Below are 23124 nucleotides of genomic sequence, written 5' to 3'. Positions count from 1 at the left end.
CTACGTCCGCTATCTTGGTGTCACAGCCATCCTACACGGTTGGCAACATACAACACTGTGCATGCCCTTATATATCAGTATATACTGCTGACTGTACTGTCCACACTGGGGGTGTGAGTATAGGGGTCACTCACACCCCAACCTGCACCATTGGAATTTTTAATATATTTTTGCTATTTTAGATTAATCAATAAAAGTTATATATTATTATTTCTATTATAGAGAGACCACACTCTATTCTTCTCTATTCCCCTTCCCTTCACATATGTTTTTTATGGCTGTCATGTTACGTCTGAACTTAGTTGTTGTTTTTTTTCCAGTAACCATCCTCCCCCTCTTGTGGCAGTGACTGAATTCCACTGTTTTCTATTTGTAAAGGTTTAGATTGATTCACACATAATGGGGGGAATTTATCAACCTTTCTACACCAGTTTTCTGGCGTAGAAAAGTCACAAAAAGGCCCAAAGGTTGCAATTTGCACTGAACGTAGAGACTTTATGGCATTTTATGCCACCCTCGCCACTTTTAGAAAAGGGTGTGTGGCTTAACAAAAGGGGCTTGGTGACTGAGCATGACAAATTTATTAGAATTTACACCAGAAAATTAGTGTAAATAATAGTGTAAATCTAGATTTCACTCTGTGAAGTATATCAAGGTAAAGGCCCATGCCATAAATCCACCCCTCCCCCCGATCAGACCACCTCATCTTCCCCATCCCCATCGGACATTAAAAAAAAATTAAAATGTAGACTCCCCTCTGGGTGCCCTCAGGTACTGACACTGGGCAGCATCAAGAAATTGAACGTCACCCAGCACTCAGGACGATGCGTGTTGCCCTTCATATATGGCACTGATGCTGCTCGGTGTCAGGACCTTGTATCAACTGCGGCATGCTGAGGGAGCCGGAGGGGACACGGTGAGGAGAAGCAAAGAGTCGCGTGAGGATGGTGCACAGCCGGAGTCGTTAGGCCACAATTGTGGCGCATGTCCAAACATGCAACACATTTATTAAGAGGTGCATGTGTCGCATCTTATTCTAATGAATTGTTTATTAAGACTCGCGTATGAAACGCGTATGTAACATAAGATATAGGTTTCCTTGGCAGTTGCATGAATAGGTGATAAGTAAAGTGTATACAGTATGTACATGTCAGGTCATGTTTATCATGGAGCTGACAAAGAACAAGGCATTTTATTATACTTATATTAGGGCTGATGAATCACCCACACAGAAGAAGTGGAGAAGATTATTACAGAGGGAGCTTTATTTAGGCTATGTTCACATGACAAACTATATGTTCAGGCTGAAAAATAAAATACAAGGCTGATTTCAAGAGAAAACAGCCTCTGAATCCAGGTTTTCTTGGAGCTGATTTTCAAAGCATTTTTATTTTTGCAAGTGTATTTGAGATGTATTTTCAAAGTGTGTTTTGACGTGTCAATGGGAAATGAGAAAAATCAGCTTGTAAAACGCTTTTTTGCAAAGTGTATTTTTTGAGGCGTTTTAAATTCAGCTGCGTAGAAATACGCCTCGTATGAACTACACAGCATATTTCCCATTGAAATCAATGGAAAGTTATTTGCAGCCGTATTTCTACTCTATTTTGGAGTGTAAGGCCATGTTCACACATGGTAGATATACGGGATGAAACTCAGAACAGAGGATCGTGTCGCTATGACGATGGCCGGGGTTAAGTATGAACCTTATTATTATTTTGAAATAAAAAAATCGGTGACTTTTGGACGAATTTGCGACTCAAAAATGTTTTGTTTCTCTTTATCAAAAGATTAGTATCATGTCAAATGAATACAAAGAATTTATATTTTGATATCACCCAAAGTGTCAGAGCCCATAAGGTATCCAAATGGATGCTTTTCCGTAGGTTATGGTTCTTTTACAGAGACTCCACGAGGAGGGAGGTTTGATGCACAATTCATATTGTCTTGTAGAATATCTGTGTTTCCCCACCTCCTCAGGTCATGTTTAGGATTTTATGAGGATTTAGGTGTGGATTCCGCATTCAATGCACGTGCATAGGGTATTTTATACCCTATTCACATGCAGCGCAGAATAATGACCATGCAGGCTAAATTTTAAATCGACAGCATGTGCAATTTTTGCGCACAAATTTCAATGCAAATTAAAAGACAATGGGGCTAATCTGTGTGCGGATGCGCTGACACATCCACAGCAGAAAACCGAGCGTCAGCCTCAGATTCTTTTAAAAATACACGTCGGATTTCCGTATGGCAAATCCTGAATGTGTGAATATGCCATACTCAATACCGCCAACATGAGATCAGGTGATTAGATCTACAGCAATGTTGGCTGTGTTGAGCAATAATCAAATGAATACCTTTGAAACTAAAATAATTTTAGAGTTCTTCTCTAGAAACACAAATTTCAGTCCTTGTAATGAAACAGAACCTCACTCAGTGACTGCAATACAGTGAGCAATACTTTTCTCTTTTGCACACCATATCACAAGCAAAAATGCATACGCTCGTGTGCTTGAGGCCTAAGCCAGGTTCCCATGGGTTGGATGCGCTGCATAAAACTATGCAGCGTATCCGATCTAGAACTCGCAGCACATTCTGTCTGAAAAACCTCGCCACATTGTGATGCAGTTTTTCGGGCTGAATTTTCTTGGCTGAAAGCAGCACTAGAAAAGAAACCAGTTCATAGTTACCCGGTCGTAGTCATGGTGACGCGTCCCCCCGTTGTCGTGCAGTCCGGCCTCCCGGAATGGCTCTCCAGCCCATGTGACCACTGCATTCCGTGATTGGCTGCAGCAGTCACATGGGATGAAACGTCATGAGGTCGGCCTGGAAGAAGAACAGAAAATAGCGTCGTTATGACAATATCCGAGTGGTAAGTATAAGCTTTTTTCTTTTTTTCATCTGAGTTGCGATTTTTGCAGCGATTCCGAAGCAAAAGTCACCACAGTTAAAAGGGAGAAACCTGCAACAGAAAAGCAGAGAAAATGCATTTATGAATGTTTTCGCTGTGTTTTTTTACGCAGCGTGGGCAGGAGATTTCCCTAAATATCATTCACTTTGCAGTTACTGTAAATGCTGAAGAATTTTCGGCACAGAATTCCATTATGGAAATTCTGACTTCAATGCGTGCGTGATGCGCGAAATACGCTCAATGAACAGACATGTCGTGACTTTTTCGCAGCAGACTCACGCTGCGTCAAAATCACGCAACTGTCTGTACTGCCCCATAGACAATCACGCGCGTTGCACGGACGTATTTCCCGTTCGTCTGAATAAGCCCTAAGGGACTGGAAACAACAATAGGGAAGCAGTTTAATTCCCCCTCCACCTTACCATTCCCAGCTAATACCGTCGGCACATTAGCATATCTATGCCAACTAAGAATTTAGAATTATTTATACTTAATAATTCCCCTATTATTCCCCTACACCTCCATGACAGCACCAACAGGAGGATTAACATAGTGTTTTCTCGGTAGGGGGCACTATGGCCTGTAGGACTTTGCGGCCAAAACTCAGGTCTTGGCTAGACAAAACATGCAATCTGTAATTTTATCTCTAAACTTCGTTTTTATTTACAATAACCATCCACCCCTTCTTCTGGCAGTGACTGTACTCTACTGTTTTCTAGTTGAAAAGGTTTTAAGTGATTCAAACTTAGGCTTTGTTTACATCTGCGTTGAGGTTCTTTTCATGGGTTCTGTCAGACTTTTCTGTCAGGGGAACCCATGAACGGAAACCAAACGGAAACCATAGCTTTCCGTTTGCATTACCATTGATTTCAGCATTGGGTCTTGAGGACGCAGATACAGTTGACACTGGGAGTCCGGTACATACCACCGGCCGCCCGGGGCAAAGGGACATGATTTTCACGCGCGTCTCACGGACCTATATTAGTCTATGGGGCCGTGCAGACAGTTGCGTGATTTTTACGCAGGAAGAGTCCGCTGCGAAAAAAAACTCACGATATGTCCGTTCTTTGTGCGTATTTCGCGCATCACGCACCCATTGCAGTCAATGGGTGCGTGAAAATCATGCGCACCACACGGAAGCACTTCCGTGGAACACGCGTGATTCGTGCAACAGCTGTAAAACTATGAATGAAAACAGAAATGCACCACGTGCTTTTCTGTTTCCAAACATCCAAACGGAGTGTCATAATGATGGCGGCTGCGCGAAAATCACGCAGCCGCGCATCATACGGGGCTGACACACGGAGCTGTTAAGTGCCTTTTGCGCACGCAAAACGCTGCATTTTTTGCGTGCGCAAAATGCATACGCTTATGTGAATCCGGCCAAAGGCTGGGTTCCTACACAGCGTAAACACTAGAATTTGCGCAATAGAATTGTGTTCGGAAATTACACAGGATTTAAAGAAGCAGCAAAGTGGATGACATTTGGCAAAATTATGTTAGACTGATGAGTCATTGTACTCTTAGGCCTTATTTACACGAGCGTATTTCACGTCCGTGATACGCGCGTGAAAATCACGCACATCGCACGGACCTATGTAAGTCAATGGGGCCATTCCGACATCCCGTGTTTTTCACGCAGTGTGTGTCAGCTGCGTGAAACTCACTGCATGTCCTATACTTGAGTGTTTTTTGCGCATCACGCACCCATTGAAGCCAATGGGTGCGTGAAAATCATGGACATCACACGGACGTACATCCGTGTGCTGTCTGTGATTCACGCAACAGTTGCACAAGGAATGAAGAGAAAAAGAAAACCACCTCCTTCATTTAATTTTGCATACGTCAAAACCACGTGACATAAGGATGCCTTACGCGCAAAAATAACGCAGACACGTACCAAACACTGATGACACACGGAACTGCAACGCGCGCAAAACGCTGCATTTTTTACGCGCTCAAAACTCACACGTTCGTGTAAATAAGGCCTTAATATGTATTTAACCATTAGCTGTCACCTTTGTGCATTCACATAAAATACCCTTATTTGCACACATGTATCAATAGTAGATAGAGTATAATGTGATCTACATTACCACATTACACTACACTGCTAGACTGGCAAATCTGTCAACTAAAGGCCCTTTTACAACGGCCGATAAGCAGCCGTGCCGAGCCGTCGTAACTCCGATCGCTCGTCCCCATCCATTATTATCTTGTCGACAACGCGTCTCCCTGTTTACACAGGGAGATGAGCTGCCGACAACTATAATCTTTAAACTTTTTTAAAACTGGCGTTATATTAACGCTCGTCTGCCCGACAATCGTCCTGTGTAAAACCCCCTTTACACAATAAGGTTTATTTACATTCAGGAGGCTGAGAAAGCTGGGTGACAGTCCTTGTGCGGTTTGTAAAAGTGGCCATATTTATTGCTACCCAGTTTTCTTAGTTCTAACTACTTAAATAAGAGGGCGAAATTACATATTTATTTGTGATCTTTACTTTCTTTAAGCAAATGTCAAACTATTTCCTTGATGAACAAAGCAAGCATATTTGGCCCTCCTGTTTCCTGTAGGCGTCTAATATTCGTTTTATCATCCTCCTGCAGCAGAAGCTACCAGTGTTACTAGCGGGAGCGCATATCTATACTGGGTGTGGGCCTGATGATACACAGCTGAAATACCCTGCATTTCTGTAAGTATATACATAGCATATAGGGTTTGCATCCTAGACTTTGCCCTTTTTATCTAAGAGCACATGATTATACTGACTGAGGAACGCATGATCTCTACTAGCTCATAGCAGGATCATAGAATACGTAAAACTTGTTTACACACTGACTAAGGGCGGATTTACACGAGCATGTGTATTTTGCGCACGCAAAAAACGCGGCGTTTTGCGCGCGCAAAAGGCACTTAAAAGCTCCGTGAGTCATGATCATATGGTGCGCGGCTGTGTGCTTTTTGCACAGCCGCCATCATTATGACACTCTGTTTGGATGTTTGTAAACAGAAAAGCACGTGATGCTTTTCTGTTTAGATTCATAGTTTGATTGCTGTTGCGCGAATCACGCGCGTCCCACAGAGGTGCTTCAGTGGGTGCGTGATGTGCGAAAAACGCCGAAACTGAGAACCTGACGTTAGTTTTACGCAGCGGACTCATGCTGCGCAAAAATCACTGACAGTCTTCACTGCCCCAAAGACTAGAATAGGTCTGTGCGATGCGCGTGAAAAGCACACGCATTGCACGGACGTATTGCACGTTCGTGTAAATTCGCCCTTAGGGTTTGTTTGTATGCCACTATATACGTGACTTTCGATTCAATTACTATGTGCATTGTGTAAAATTATACAAAGATTGTTTAGTTGTAACAATTTTTTTATACCATGATAATGATTCCTTTATGACATTGACACAGTTTTAGGATTTATTTGGACGAACGTTTAATACGTCCGTGCAACGCGTGTGATTTTCACGCGCCTCGCACAAACCTATGTTAGTCTATGGGGCCATGCAGACTGTCCATGAGTTTCACGCAGCGTGTGACCGCTGCGTAAAACTCACGACATGTCCTATATTTGTGCGTTGTTCTCGCATCACGCACCCATTGAAGTCAATGGGTGCATGAAAATCACTCGCAGCACACGGAAGCACTTTCGTGTGACGCGCGTGATTCGCGCAACAGCAGTAAAACTATGAATGAAAACAGAGAAGCACCACGTGCTTTTCTGTTTACAAACATACAAAGTGTCATAATGATGGTGGCCGTGCGAAAATCACGCAGCCACGCATCATACGGTGATGACACACGGAGCTGTTAAGTACCTTTTCAACGAGCTTGTGCGTTTTGCGCGCGCAAAAATCGCTGCGTTTTGCACGCGCAAAACGCACACGCTCGTGTAATTCCGGTGTAAAGGATCTGCCAGACACAGCTTCTGTGTTGACGCCCATGGTTAATCAGTCTGCACCTGCTCGTAAGTCTGATAGAGAGACTCGATCTGCTACCACTCAGGCTGGGAGGCTGAGGAGTGGGAGAGCCTATCACAGCCTGGCCAGACGGAGCTAGCTCCCGCCTTCTGTCTATTTATACCTTCATTTCCTGCTCCTCCTTTGCCTGTGATTCTGCCTGTTTCCTGGCTCTGCTGCTGCTGCTTGTACTATTGTCCTCTGCTTCATATTGACCCTGGCTTTACTGACTACTCTCCTGCTCTGCGTTTGGTACCTCGTACACTCCTGGTTTGAGTCGGCTCGTTCACTACTCTTGTTGCTCACGGTGTTTCCGTGGGCAACTGCCCCATTTCCCTTAGCTTCTGTGTACCCTTGTCTGTTTGTCTGTCATGCACATATTGAGAGTAGGGACCGTCGCCCAGTTGTACGCCGTCGCCTAGGACGGGCCGTGCAAGTAGGCAGGGACTGAGTGGTAGTTAGATTAGGGCTCACCTGCCTGTCTCCCTACCCCATCATTACATAATCACAGGCCCATATACCTCTCCCTACTGGTCCAAGCCCTGGCTCAGAGGGACAACCAGCATGATGCTACCCTGGTAGTGCCCCCCACCTCAACTCTTGAACCCCACCTCAAGTTGCCTGACCGGTTCTCAGGGTACCGGAAGACTTTTTTCTCCTTTTGGGAGAGTTGTAGGCTCTATATCTGTCTAAGGCCCCACTCCTCAGGTTCTGAGAGCCAGCGAGTGGGTATAATTATGTCCCGGCTCCAGGACGGGCCCCAAGAATGGGTCTTCTCCTTGGCTCCTGACGCCCCTGAACTTTCCTTTGTTTATCTTTTTTTTCTGCTCTCGAGCTCATATATGACAAGACTGACAAGACTGCCTTTGCCGAGGGTCAGCTGGTGACCTTACGTCAGGGTAAGAGACCCGTTGAGGAGTATTGTTCTGACTTTAGGAAGTGGTGTGTAGCTTCTCGGTGGAATGATCCTGCCTTGAGGTGCCAGTTTAGATTGGGTCTGTCGAACGCCCTGAAAGACCTGTTAGTTAGCTATCCCTCTTCTGACTCTCTAGATCAGGTTATGGCTTTAGCGGTACGTCTTGACCGACGTCTCAGGGAACGACGACTTGAACGTTTTTGTGCTTTCTCCTCTGGCTCCCCCATGATGGCCCCCGAGGTTCCGTTGCTTCGTTCTTCCACAGAAAACTCGGATGAACCAATGCAACTCGGGGCCTCCGTGTCTCCCCAACAACGTAGAGAGCTCCGCAGGAAGAATGGTCTCTGCTTCTACTGTGGGGATGACAAGCATCAAGTGATCAACTGTCCTAGGCGTAAGAATAAGCAGCCGGAAGAACTTCCACGCCTAAGTGGCTATCGGGGAGGTCACTTGGGCGCACAGGTATTTTCCGTAAAATATGAAACCTAATAAGATCTTGCTTCCCTTTCAGGTCTCTTTTGAGGGTAGGTCTGCTACCGGCAGTGCCTTCGTGGATTCAGGGTCTTCTGCTAATATTATGTCTGTGGAATTTGCTATGTCTCTAGCTATGCCATTGATTGATTTGCCTAAACCTGTCCCGGTAGTGGGTATCGACTCCACTCCACTTGCTAATGGTTATATTACGCAGCATACCCCTGTTTTTGAACTCCTTGTTGGCTCCATGCATTTGGAGCAGTGCTCTGTACTGGTGATGCAGGGATTATCGTCCGATTTGGTTTTAGGCCTTCCCTGCTTGCAGATGCATAATCCCACGTTTAACTGGAATACTGGGGATCTTACCAAATGGGGTAATGAATGCATGACGTCCTGTTTTTCTGTTAATTTTATTTCTCTCCCTGAGGAGGTGAACACTCTACCTGAGTTTATTTAGGACTTCGCTGATGTTTTTTCTAAAAAGGCCTCCGAAGTGTTACCTCCTCATAGAGAATACAATTCTGCAATCGATTTGGTACCAGGAGCTAAGCTCCCTAAGGTTAGGATATTTAATTTCTCTTGTCCCGAACGTGAAGCCATGAGCGAGTATATCCAGGAATGCCTGGCCAAGGGTTACATTCGCCCCTCTACTTCTCCGGTAGCTCCTGGCTTCTTCTTCGTAGGGAAGAAGGATGGTGGTCTTAGGCCGTGCATTGATTACCGAAACTTGAATAAGGTCACTGTAAGGAACCAGTATCCCATTCCTTTGATTCCTGATCTCTTCCATCAGGTTCAGGCGGCCCAATGGTTCTCTAAGTTTGATCTACGGGGGACTTATAACCTTATCCGCATCAGAGAGGGGGATGAGTAGAAGACTGCGTTTAACACGCCCGAAGGTCATTTTGAATACCTCGTCATGCCCTTTGGGTTGTGTAATGCTCCCGCGGTCTTCCAGAATTTCATAAATGAGATATTAAGAGACTACCTGGGGGTATTTCTCTTAGTGTACCTTGATGACATACTTGTGTTTTCCAAGGACTGGTCCTCCCACATTGAGCATGTCTGGAAGGTGCTCCAGGCCCTTCGGGAAAACAAACTGTTTGCTAAAACCGAAAAATGTGTGTTTGGCGTGCAGGAGATACCATTTTTGGGTCAAATCCTCACTCCTCATGAATTCCGCATGGACCCTGCCAAGGTTCAGGCTGTGGCTGAATGGGTCCAACCTGCCTCCCTGAAGGCGTTACAGTGCTTCCTTGGGTTTGCTAATTATTACAGGAGATTTATTGCTAACTTCTCGGTCATCACTAAGTCTCTTACGGATCTTACTCGCAAAGGTGCTTATCTCCTCCACTGGCCTCCAGAGGCGGTCCAGGCTTTTGAGGTCCTTAAGAAGTGCTTTATCTCGGCCCCAGTGCTGATTCAGCTTAACCAAATGGAGCCATTCATCGTGGAGGTTGATGCCTCCGAGGTGGGAGTGGGTGCTGTCTTGTCCCAGGGTACCAGGTCCCTCACCCATCTCCGTCCCTGTGCCTACTTCTCCAGGAAGTTCTCGCCCACTGACAGTAACTATGACATTGGCAACCGCAAACTCTTAGCCATTAAATGGGCATTTGAAGAGTGGCGCCACTTCCTGGAGGGGGCTAGGCACCAGGTAACGGACCTTACCGACCACAAGAATCTGGTTTTCCTAGAATCTGCCCGGGGGCTAAACCCGAGACAAGCTCGATGGGCGTTGTTTTTTTACGAGATTCAACTTTTTGGTCACCTATAGGGCTGGGTCTAAAAATATTAAAGCTGATGCACTGTCGCGTAGCTTCATGGCCAGCCCTCCTTCGGACGAAGATCCTGCTTGTGTTTTGCCCCCAGGTATATTCATAGCCTTTGTTGATTCTGACTTCTCCGAAATTGCGGCTGATCAAGGTTCAGCTCCCGGGAACCTTCCTGAGAACAATCTGTTTGTTCCCCTGCAATTCCGGCTTAGGGTACTCAGGGAAAATCATGACTCTGCACTATCTGGCCATCCAGGCATCCTGGGTACCAAGCATCTCATTGCCAGAAACTATTGGTGGCCTGGGTTGCTTAAAGACGTTAAGGCCTAAGTCGCCACTTGTGAAACTTGTGCTAGGTCCAAGACTCCCAGGTCCCGACCAGCGGGCTTACTATGTTCTTTGCCCATTCCCCAAAGACCTTGGACCCATATCTCCATGGATTTTATCACCGATTTGCCTCCATCTCAAGGCAAGTCGGTGGTGTGGGTTGTAGTAGACCGTTTCAGTAAGATGTGCCACTTTGTGCCCCTCAAGAAACTACCCAATGCTAAGATGTTAGCTACCTTGTTTGTCAAACACATCCTGCGTCTCCGTGGGGTTCCTGTCAATATTGTGTCTGACAGAGGGGTACAATTTGTTTCATTGTTTTGGAGAGCCTTCTGTAAAAAGTTGGAGATTGATCTGTCCTTCTCCTTGGCCTTCCATCCTGAAACTAATGGCCAAACTGAGAGGACTAATCAGTCTCTAGAACAATATTTAAGGTGTTTTATCTCTGACTGTCAATATGATTGGGTCTCCTTCATTCTCCTCGCCGAATTTTCCCTTAATAACCGGGTCAGTAACTCGTCAGGGGTCTCCCCCTTTTTCTGTAATTTTGGGTTTAATCCACGGTTCTCCTCCGTTTCACCTGGGAGTTCCAACAATCCCGAGGTAGATGTCGTTCATCAGGAACTGTGCACAGTCTGGGCCCAGGTTCAGAAGAACCTAGAGGCGTTCCAGAGCATACAAAAGACTCAGGCAGATAGAAGACGTTTTGCTAACCCCTTGTTTGTGGTCGGGGATCTGGTGTGGCTATCTTCTAAAAATTTGCGCCTTAAAGTCCCGTCCAAAAAATGTGCTCCCCGATATATAGGGCCGTACAAGGTCATTGAAGTCCTTAACCCTGTCTCCTTCCGACTGGAGTTACCCCCGTCTTTTTGAGCACACGACGTGTTTCATGCCTCCCTTCTTAAACGCTGCTCCCCGTCCTTGGCTCCCTCGAGGAAACCTCCGGTCCCTGTTTTCACCCCTGAAGGGGTAGAATTCGAGGTGGCCAAGATTGTGGACATCAGGATGGTCCAAGGCTCCCTCCAGTACCTGGTCCATTGGAGAGGATACGGACCTGAGGAGTGTCCTTGGGTACCCGCCCGGGATGTTCACGCTGGGGTATTGCTCCGGAGGTTCCATCTTCGCATTCCCAATAAGCCAGGTCCACCTAGAAAGGGTCCAGTGGCCCCTCTTAACAGGGGGGTACTGTAAAGGATCTGCCAGACACAGCTTCTGTGTCGATGCCCGTGGGTAATCAGTCTGCACCTGCTCCTAAGTCTGAGAGAATGACACGATCTTCTACCAGTCAGGCTGGGAGGCTGAGGAGTGGGAGAGCCTATCACAGCCTGGCCAGACAGAGCTAGCTCCCGCCCTCTGTCTATTTATACCTGCATTTCCTGCTCCTCCTTTGCCTGTGATTCTTTTCTGTTTCCTGGTTCTGCTGCTCCTGCTATGATTATTGACCTTGCTTCATTTTTGACCCTGGCTTTACTGAATACGCTCCTGCTCTGCGATTTGTACCTCGTGCACTCCTGGTTTGACTCGGCTCATTCACTACTCTTGTTGCTCACTGTGTTGCCGTGGGCAGCTGCCCCATTTTCCTTAGCTTCTGTGTACCCTTGTCTGTTTGTCTGTCGTGCACTTATTGAGCGTAGGGACCGTCGCCCAGTTGTACGCCGTCGCCTAGGTCGGGCCGTTGCAAGTAGGCAGGGACTGAGTGGCGGGTAGATTAGGGCTCACCTGTCTGTCTCCCTACCGCGTCATTACACGTGCTCAGCCCGTGAGCCCGCTCCATACTTCCCCTTAATGGCTACCATGTACATGTACAGGTATGTCGTTAAGTGGTTAAAACAGCTATTAACAGAATTTCAAATGTTTTATGTAACAATTATTCATAGGATAACCCTGTAAGGAATTGTATTACTTTAACTTAGAAAACTAATCCTAAACTGGACCATAACTGAATAATTAAAGTGGCAGATGTATCCTGGCATGTAGGCAAATGTCTGTCTGGGTCATCAGATCATGGGATAAAATAGTAAGCCCCATGAAATATATATAGTTGAGTCATCTGCTTATTATAATTATGTTAACTTGATACTTCTGCCATAAGTGTCAATCATTGACTTGTCATCACTACCATTTGGACTTTTACACACTGAAGTTTTGTGTTTCAATGTTTAATTCGTACCTATTAGTAACTCGTTGTAAATTGTTATTTAAATGTAACACCTATCAGAATTCAGGCCTAATGTATATAAAGACACTTTATTTTATTTTTTGTAATACCAAATGTGTTTGAACACCATCTAATATCTTGAACGTGGCTCTCGAGTTAAAAAAGGTTGGGACCTCTGTTTTAGAATAACAAAGTTCTTTGACATAGACTAAAATTCAAAATGTTTATCTGAGGACCCATGCACACGACCGTAGAATTTGTCTGTAATTACGGCTCGCAGTTATGGACCAATTCACTTCAATTGACCACGGACACCTTCCCGTATATTTGCTGGAAGGTATCCGGGCCGTAGAAAGCCTCCGCAAAAGATAGGACATGTCCTATCTTTTGTTTTTTTATGAACCGTGCTCCCGTACTTTGTATGGGAGCACGGACCGAAAATGCGGGTGGCTGTCCGAGGCCACCAGTGGTCGACCGTGCCTGTAATTGCGGACAGTGATTATGGGCACAGCCGTGTGCATGAGGCCTAAGGATGCAGTTGTAATGTTTTTAAAAAAATAACATTAATACTAGCTGCAAATCCTGTTGATTACAGTTTTAAAACTTGCTTGATTCTTATATAAAATTAGAAATTATTATTATAATAATAATACAATGTGATAAAAAAAAACTTGGTGGTAGCTGTTCAGACTGGTTGGGCTACATAACAGACTCCATACCTCATGTGACTCATGTATATGTGAGGTATGGATAAAGAAGGTCGTTTATTTAGTAAGAGATAATACCGTATGTGAGCTTAGCGTTGGTGGAATGTTTTTGTTTGCCGTACACTCTGTTCTTACTAAGGTTCTACACCTTTCACTAATACCTTTGATTCCGCAATCCGACTGCTTGTTTTTTTTTGGGGGGGGGGGGGTTTTCATCTCAATAATTGTTAAAAATGTATCATTTGGTCACCAATTTAAAGAGGCTCTGTCACCAGATTTTCCAACCCCTATCTCCTATTGCAGCAGATCGGCGCTGCAATGTAGATAACAGTAACGTTTTTTTTTTTCAAAAACGAGCATTTTTGGCCAAGTTATGACCATTTTTATATTTATGCAAATGAGGCTTTCTTAAGTACAACTGGGCATGTTTAAAGTTAAGTACAAGTGGGCGTGTATTGTGTGTGTACATCTGGGCGTTTTTACTTCTTTTACTAGCTGGGCGTTGTGAATAGAAGTGTATGATGCTGACGAATCAGCATCATCCACTTCTCTTCGTTAACACCCAGCTTCTGGCAGTTCACAGACACACAGCGTGTTCTCGAGAGATCACGCTGTGACGTCACTTCCTGCCCCAGGTCCTGCATCGTATCGGATGAGCGAGGACACATCGGCACCAGACGACAGAGGCTACAGTTGATTCTGCAGCAGCATCGGCGTTTGCAGGTAAGTCGATGTAGACTCTGTTGCCTGGTGCCGACGTGTCCTCGCTCGTCCGACACGATGCAGGACCTGGGGCAGGTAGTGACATCACAGTGTGATCTCTCGAGAACACGCTGTGTGTCTGTGCACTGCCAGAAGCTGGGTGTTAACGAAGAGAAGTGGATGATGCTGATTCGTCAGCATCATACACTTCCATTCACAACGCCCAGCTAGTAAAAGAAGTAAAAACGGCCAGATGTAAATACACAATACACGCCCACTTGTACTTAACTTTAAACACGCCCAGTTGTACTTAAGAAACCCTCATTTGCATAAATATAAAAATGGTCATACTTGGCCAAAAATGCTCATTTTTGAAAAAAACAAAACGTTACTCTTATCTACATTGCAGTGCCGATCTGCTGCAATAGGAGATAGGGGTTTGAAAATCTGGTGACAGAGCCTCTTTAACAATGTCACATATCTGCTATAAATCAAACAATTCATGTTGACATACCACAATGTCAGAACAACAAACAATTATTTTATGTTTACCTAAACTATTATTTGTACGATCAACAAGTGTTTTATTGCTACTCGTTCATCCTCTAGACCTATTTACATTACAACAATTATCGTGCATGATCGCAGGTTAGCATTGAAATCTGATTGATTGTTTGCTTGTGTAAATGGGCCTCAAAGGGGTTGTACCAGAATTAAAAATGATCACCTATCCACATGATAGGTAAACATTTTCTGATTACTGGGGGGACGCCCACTGGGATCCCACCGACCTTTAGCATGGATTTCCCGAACCCCCTGTTCTTGATTTCCTGCAAGGCAAACGTAATCTCGCGAGATTACGATATAAACTGTCATTTAAATGAGATTACGTTTGCCTTGCTGGAAATCTCACAGAAAAGATTCTGACGTGTCAGGATTCTGAATACACATCACGTCCTGGTTGGAGGTAATGTATATTCATTATCAGGACACTGCAGTAACGTTATAGTGTGTTTATGTGGCTGCACATAGCGATATAGCTATATTGCTAGTGCAGTGTAAATGAATGGAGAGAAGTGTATGACGCTGACTGGTCACTGATTGGTCAGTGTCATACACTCCTCTGTACAACGCCTACTTGGTCTAAAGTGAAAACACGCCCACTTGGGCATTAAGAAACGAATTAGCATAAAGCTAAAATCGCTCATAACGTGGTAAAAATAGATTGTTTTTCGAAATAAAAAGCATTACTGTCACCTACATTATAGCGCCCATCTCCTTACGTAGGAGATAGACCACTTATAATGTGGTGACAGAGCCTCTTTAACCTCCGGTGGGGAGCTAGATATCCACTTTCTAACTATTAGTAATTTTGCAATAAATAATAGTTTTATTAATCCACATTTTTTTTCCTTAGAAATATTTAATTCGGAATCATCACCCAGCAATACCAGTTGAGGTTGAAACACTATATCTTGATCTATTTTTTTTTTTAAAAATTAAAAAATTATATCCCAGTAATCAGCAATCTTAATACAATTCCATAGCATGTGCAAATAGTTTGCTTCCGCTGTACCACATCTGGGGCAGTTAGAAGCTTTATTAATAGAGAACTTACTCAAAATGGCTGGCGTATAGTAAAGCCTATGTATCAAATTGAACCGAATAAGCTGATGGTCCATGCTTATTGATACTTTACAAATATTTTTAAATATTATGTTCCAATCAAGAACACAATCGTTATTGTGTTCAAAAATATGAATATAAAGTTATTAAATAAAGTCTAATCAGAGACCACCGATTTCAAACACCGCAATTCAAGCAGCCTGTAAATGAGAGAGAGTTCCAATGTAATCTTCCCATTGGCATATTCCGATTTCAGTCTCTTACAGGTTTGAGTGTCCAGAAAAAAACCCCAAGGTTCTTTATACACGTGAGTAACAGGCAATATGCAGTTGACTAGATGAGGTTCATTGTGCCCCCTTCCAAAGATTCCAGGAATTCCTTAAGAATATCTGAGCTTCTTAATCATACCAATTCTTTTCAGAGAAATAGACCATATAGCTCTTATATTATCACTCTTTAATATCAAGTAAATAGCAAAATAAGAGTCATACTTGAGGCTGTACTAAAGTTTATACTTGCAGTTTGTGCTTTGTAGTTTTCCCAGAGTAAATAGGCCCCATGCACACGACCGTGCCCGTAATTACGACTCGTAATTACGGGCATGGCCGGGCATGGTCGGCCACGGGCAGCCGGACGTTTTTCCGGGCCGAGCTCCCATTATAAAGTACAGTAGCACGGCCCGTAAAATAAAAAAATAGAACATGTTCTATCATTTTCAACGGCACGGGCACCTTCCCGTAAGAAAACGGGAAGGTACCCGTGGCCAATAGTAGTCTATGGGCCCGTTATTTCGGGTCGTAATTACGACCCGTAATAACGGGAGTTTTTACGGTCGTGTGCTACAGCACAGCAAGCCCTTGATATCTGCTGCTGAAATCCTTCCTCCAACTTCTCCTCAGGTTTCATGCAGTGTTCAGCTTCCAGCAAGGAGTAAGCACACAGCATTTAGTGCAGACCATCTGATACACCACGAGGATCTTGAGCACACTATCCAGCCTCCAGAACGGACTGCACACAGTCAGACCACACCAATCCATGCACAATCAGTGTACCCAGTGTTCGGCATCAGCGTTCAGAGCTGGTCCTCCACAATCACGCTCCCAGTGACCAGTAACAGCAGAGCAGACAGGCAGGTATGTAGAAATCAGTGTTCACAGCTCCACAGAGAGCAGCCACAGCAATCACGAGCACATGGTGGAACACCAGACGTGCTCCTACATGCTCCCCCCCACCCCCCAACTGTTTGTTCTAATATAGCTCCTGATCGCGAAAGGACCGTAAGTCGTGTTTTTACATTTGGCAATTATTTGATATTGTGATGAAGTTGAAGTCGTAGTCTCAATCATCTTTGTGCGTGTTACTAGAGGATTTTACATGGCAACATTCTCTTTAATTGCAAGAACATCAAGCATTTGCATTTAGACACAGCAATTTATTGATCTTGCAGTGGAACTTTTTAGCACTTTGGAAGATTTGCAATCACAATTTTGACTATATCTAAAGTGGTCGCCTCATTCTAGATATAAAAGTCCTGCAATGCATGATAAGAATATTGTCATAGCCATGAATATAATGGGCATGACAATCCGGCAGGCAGGCATGACTTGGCAGGCAGTTAGGTCTTCATTCCTTTCTGGCATATCATGTTATTGTAAATATACAGCCAGCCCTACCGGGCCACGAGCCAGTTCTAATCCTTGACCCCAGGCAGTCAGTTGCTGGATGCAGAGCCTATATTTACAGAAAATGTAGTGGTAACCAAGTAGCTACTTCGAAAGAGCGATATTAGAACTCACACAATTTACAATAATATACAAATTATCCTAAGGAAAGTTATTTGTGGTGAGTGTGAGGGTATGGTCACACAGCTTATTTTCAGATGTTTTTTGGGCAGCAAACGGCTGAAAAATCGGAAGCAGAACGCCTCCAAACATTTGCCCATTGATTTCAATGGAAAAAACTGCATTCTGTTCCGACAGTGCATTTTTTTACGCGGCCGTTTAAAAATGTAGCAAATAATGGGGGTTTCCAACTATGGAAACATGACAGTAATCCACATTTATGGACACAACCACAAATCTCTTTTAGCTGCATCTACAAAAAAAGAGTATACTGTGAAATATAGTTTGCTATACCAACAATCCAACATCTATGAGGTCTCAAACTGAACAGAATGAGATTAATTCTTAGGCCGACCATACATGGTTATATTTCTCTCACCGCCAAGTCGGTGAGATATTTTATTATTCCCAAGTACTTATGAGAAAAGGGTACTATCAGTAAAATGAATATTCTCCAACATGCTAAAAACCTCCTTATGCAATATCAATCACTTCTGGTTGCTAGAAACCCTCAATATCTCCCCAATATCTCCTCAATATCTAAACCAAATGTCTCATCAGGAGAAAGGTAGGACCACAATTTTTCTGCTAATTTGAACCCAATAAGTGTATTGTGTGCACAGGTAAATTTAGTTTCGAAGCTAATGCAAAAATGCGGTCAAGAACGGTGGCAAAAACTCTCCATGCAATTACTGCAGGTTTATTCTGCCTCCCATTGATTTCAATGGGAAGCCAGAGGCAGAAACTGCTCAAAGAAAGAGCATGCCGCCTTTTCTTACGTGTGCGGCCAAAAAAAGCTGCCCGGGAAAAAAACAATGGGGGCGATTGAAGGCGTTTCTTGGCGCTGATTCCAATGCAGTTTCCGCGTCAAAAGCAGCAGCAAAAGGCACAGAGGAAACTACCCCTTACATATAGAAATAAGTGTTTTAAACCTACGCCGTTCCTAATCATAACAACACCCAAAAGTGCGCTGAAAGAGACCTATAAACGAGTTTTAGTGCCTTTGTGATATGGTAGATGGCTAGTAACAGTACCATGTGATATGGAAGTTGACTAGAAATGACTTAGTATATTGTGGAAAAATCCTTGATGTATGGAAATTTCGACTGTAATGTTATAATTTAGTCGTCCTTTTCATTTTAGCCATAACTGGTCCAGGAAATATCGTCTTTTTTATTTTAGCCATAACTGGTCCAGGAAATATGGTAACCTAACTCCATGCCTTCTTTATTTACAGACAGAAAATCAATGAGATCAGCATGACCAACTTTATTCATCAGTTGTTTAACATCCGTAATGAGCTGGAATCGAGCAATATTAGCGAGCTGACGTTCTTGTGCAAGGACCTTACCACACAACAATCTTGCAAAGGAAAACAAGACACTGATCTCTTCATCATTTTACAGGAAAGGGGCTATATGGATGAGAACAATACATGGCTTATTGAGGAGCTGCTATTCTATTTAGGGCGAAATGACCTACTTTTAAAATATTTTAACTTAACAAAGAATGCAATGGTTGAGAGGCTGAAGAACCCAGTGATGGCACGAATCTCCCCTTACAGGTGAGGCATGCAAAGATCATCTTAAGTCGGAATGCTCCTCTACGACAGAATGGAGACAGACACCTACTACATTCACCAATAATCTAATATCTACAACAATAGCTAACAGAAATAGAAAAATGTAGTATAATCTAATTGGTTTATCAGGGGCATAGTTAGGGGGGCAGGCGGGGCATGTGCCCCGGGCGCAACTAGGAGGGAAGGAAGTGGGGTGCCTAGACAGTCCCGGCAAATTACTGTCCCGAACGTTTCCCAGCATCTGCCATATTAAATTGTATCTCTGTCCTCAGGAGTCCAGGAAAACCTAGCGACGACGTTGTGGTATATGATGTTATTCTGCGGATAAAAAGAGCATTAAGCAAAATTAGAAAATAGGAACAGAAATTGAATGCAAATGAAGGAATAAAATACTGTAGAATAAATATAAAACAGAAACAAGAGTCCAAGCCAGTCCATTCTCCGGGAGAAGGGCATAATTCCCATAAGATGCTAAAGATGTTATTCTAACATAGTCCTCATATCACAACCAATAAATATCCAATATCATAACCAATAAACCTATGACTTGATCTAGGTAAGGTCCCATAAATTACTCTATCCCCATACAACAGACTACCACACACTGGAGCTGCATTATGCCTACTTAGTTGTGTTAGTTACCTAATAGTATTGCCATAAGACGAAAAATATTTACATAGATGTCCAAAAAGTAATACTAGCTACATGACATTGCTCATACAATAGTTCCAATCCCACAGCAGTCTTTTTAACCTCTTACCGTGCTGCTCCAGTCTTGCCGGCCAGAGGTCCATCGCTGATTTCGGCAATTAAACCCTTAAATGCGGCGACCGATTGCGATCGCCGCATTTAGGGGGTTTGAAGCAGATTGGCAGCCCCCACTAAGTGATTGTGGGGGCTGATAATGGTTGTCATGGCAACCGGAGGCAAAACAACCTACTCCGGGTTGCCATGTACGGATGCCTAGGAGGATCAGCCTCTGGCTGGTCCTCCTAGACTTCCTGTCAGAGTGACTGTCACGTCACAATGACAGTTATAATATATTACTGTAATGATGGGGGTAAGGAAACAGACAAGTGAGCCCTAATCTACCCGCCACTCAGTCCCTGCCTACTTGCAACGACCCGCCCTAGGCGACGGGGTACAACTGGGCGACGGTCCCTACGCTCAATAAGTGCACGACAGACCAACAGACAAGGGTACACAGAAGCAGGGAAAAGGAGCAGTTGCCCACGGCAACACCGTGAGCAACAGAGTGGAGAACGAGCCGAGTCAAACCAGGAGTGTACGAGTTACCAAACGCAGAGCAGGAGAGTAGTGAACAAGCCGAGTCAAACCAGGAGTGTACGAGGTACCAAACGCAAAGCAGGAGAGTAGTCAGTAAGCCAGGGTCAATAAGAAGCAGGGTCAAATAGTTCAGAAGCTGCAGCAGGGCAAGGAAACCAAACGAGAAGAATTACAAGCAAGGAGGAACAGGAAAGGCAGGTATAAATAGACAGAGGGCGGGAGCTAGCTCCGTCTGGCCAGGCTGTGATAGGCTCTCCCACTCCTAAGCCTGCCACCCTGAGTGGTGGAAGATGGAGTCAGTCTCACAGACATAGAAGCAGGTGCAGACTGATTACCTATGGGCGTAAATACAGAAGCTGTGCCTGGCAGACGCTTAACAGTACCCCCCCTTTTATGAGGGGCCACCGGACCCTTTCTAGATGGACCTGGTTTATTGGGGAAACGAAGGTGGAACCTCCTGAGCAATACCCCAGCGTGAACATCCCGGGCGGGTACCCAAGTCCTCTCCTCAGGCCCGTATCCTCTCCAATGGACCAGGTACTGGACTGGAGGGAGCCTTGGACCATCTTGCTGTCCACAATCTTTGCCACCTCGAATTCTACCCCCTCAGTGGTGAGAACGGGGACAGGAGGTTTCCTCGAGGGAGCCAAGGACGGGGAGCAGCGTTTAAGGAGGGAGGCATGAAACACGTCGTGTACTCGAAAAGATGGGGGCAACTCCAGTCGGAAGGAGACAGGATTGAGGACTTCAATGACCTTGTACGGCCCTATAAACCGGGGAGCAAACTTCTTGGACGGGACTTTAAGGCGCAAGTTCTTAGACGATAGCCACACCAGATCCCCGACCATAAACAAGGGGTTAGCAGAACGTCTTCTATCTGCAGTTTTTTGTATGCTCTGGGACGCCTCTAGGTTCTTCTGAACCTGGGTCCAGACTGTGCACAGTTCCCGATAAACGACCTCTACCTCGGGATTGTTGGAACTCCCAGGTGAAACGGAGGAGAACCGTGGATTAAACCCAAAATTACAGAAAAAGGGGGAGACCCCTGATGAGTTACTGACCCGGTTATTAAGGGAAAATTCGGCGAGGGGAATGAATGAGACCCAATCATATTGACAGTCAGAGATAAAACACCTTAAATATTGTTCTAGAGACTGATTAGTCCTCTCATTTTGGCCATTAGTTTCCGGATGGAAGGCAGAGGAGAAGGACAGATCAATCTCCAACTTTTTACATAAGGCTCTCCAAAACAAAGAAACAAATTGTACCCCTCTGTCAGAAACAATATTGACAGGGACCCCATGGAGACGCAGGATGTGTTTGACAAACAAGGTAGCTAACGTCTTAGCAATGGGTAGTTTTTTGAGGGGCACAAAGTGGCACATCTTGCTGAAGCGGTCTACTACAACCCACACCACCGACTTGCCTTGAGAGGGAGGCAAATCAGTGATAAAATCCATGGAGATATGGGTCCAAGGTCTCTGGGGAATGGGCAAAGAACGTAGTAAGCCCACTGGTCGGGACCTGGGAGTCTTGGACCTAGCACAAACCTCACAAGCGGCGACGTAGGCCTTAACAACTTTAGGCAACCCAGGCCACCAATAGTTTCTGGTAATGAGGTGCTTGGTACCCAGGATGCCTGGATGACCAAATAGTGCGGAGTCATGATTTTCCCTAAGTACCCTTAGCCGGAATTGCAGGGGAACAAACAGCTTGTTCTCAGGAAGGTTCCCGGGAGCTGAACCTTGATCAGCAGCAATTTTAGAGACTAAATCAGAATCAATAGAGGAAATGATTATACCTGGAGGCAAAATACAAGCAGGATTTTCCTCCGAAGGAGGGCTGGCCATGAAGCTACGCGACAGTGCATCAGCCTTAATATTTTTAGACCCAGCCCTATAGGTAACCAAAAAGTTGAATCTGGTAAAAAATAACGCCCATCGAGCTTGTCTCGGGTTTAGCCTCCGGGCAGATTCTAGGAAAACCAGATTCTTGTGGTCGGTAAGGACCATTACCTGGTGCCTAGCCCCCTCCAGGAAGTGGCGCCACTCTTCAAATGCCCCTTCGTTCTTCCACGGAAGACTCGGAGGTACCTATGCAACTCGGGGCCTCCGTGTCCCCCCAACAACGTAGAGAGTTCCGCAGGAAGAATGGTCTCTGCTTCTATTGTGGGGATGACAAGCATCAAGTGAACACCTGTCCTAGGGGTAAGGAAACAGACAAGTGAGCCCTAATCTACCCGCCACTCAGTCCCTGCCTACTTGCAACGACCCGCCCTAGGCGACGGGATACAACTGGGCGACGGTCCCTACGCTCAATAAGTGCACGACAGACCAACAGACAAGGGTACACAGAAGCAGGGAAAGGGGCAGTTGCCCACGGCAACACCGTGAGCAACAGAGTGGAGAACGAGCCGAGTCAAACCAGGAGTGTACGAGTTACCAAACGCAGAGCAGGAGAGTAGTGAACAAGCCGAGTCAAACCAGGAGTGTACGAGGTACCAAACGCAAAGCAGGAGAGTAGTCAGTAAGCCAGGGTCAATAAGAAGCAGGGTCAAATAGTTCAGAAGCTGCAGCAGGGCAAGGAAACCAAACGAGAAGAATCACAAGCAAGGAGGAACAGGAAAGGCAGGTATAAATAGACAGAGGGCGGGAGCTAGCTCCGTCTGGCCAGGCTGTGATAGGCTCTCCCACTCCTAAGCCTGCCACCCTGAGTGGTGGAAGATGGAGTCAGTCTCACAGACATAGAAGCAGGTGCAGACTGATTACCTATGGGCGTAGATACAGAAGCTGTGCCTGGCAGATCCTTAACAATTACACTACATAGGTAGTGTAATGTATTATAGCAGCGATCAGAG

At 45.0% G+C, this 23124-nt stretch overlaps 1 protein-coding gene across 1 annotated transcript in view; it reads left to right on the top strand.

Moving 5' to 3' along the window:
- The first annotated feature begins 5534 nt into the window (after nt 1–5534).
- LOC142656585 (caspase-8-like) overlaps nt 5535–23124 on the top strand; it is a 44548-nt gene continuing 26958 nt past the window's right edge. Inside the window, exons 1-2 of the mRNA XM_075831516.1 lie at nt 5535–5606; nt 18636–18962. Of these exons, the coding sequence (XP_075687631.1) occupies nt 18658–18962 (305 nt within the window). The 5' untranslated portion in view covers nt 5535–5606; nt 18636–18657. The remainder of the gene's footprint in view (nt 5607–18635; nt 18963–23124) is intronic.

This window comes from Rhinoderma darwinii, chromosome 6 (assembly GCF_050947455.1).
Source record: "Rhinoderma darwinii isolate aRhiDar2 chromosome 6, aRhiDar2.hap1, whole genome shotgun sequence".
NCBI lineage: Eukaryota > Metazoa > Chordata > Amphibia > Anura > Rhinodermatidae > Rhinoderma > Rhinoderma darwinii.
Note: the sequence above shows the minus strand (reverse complement) of the source record. Positions and strands in the feature narration are given on the sequence as shown.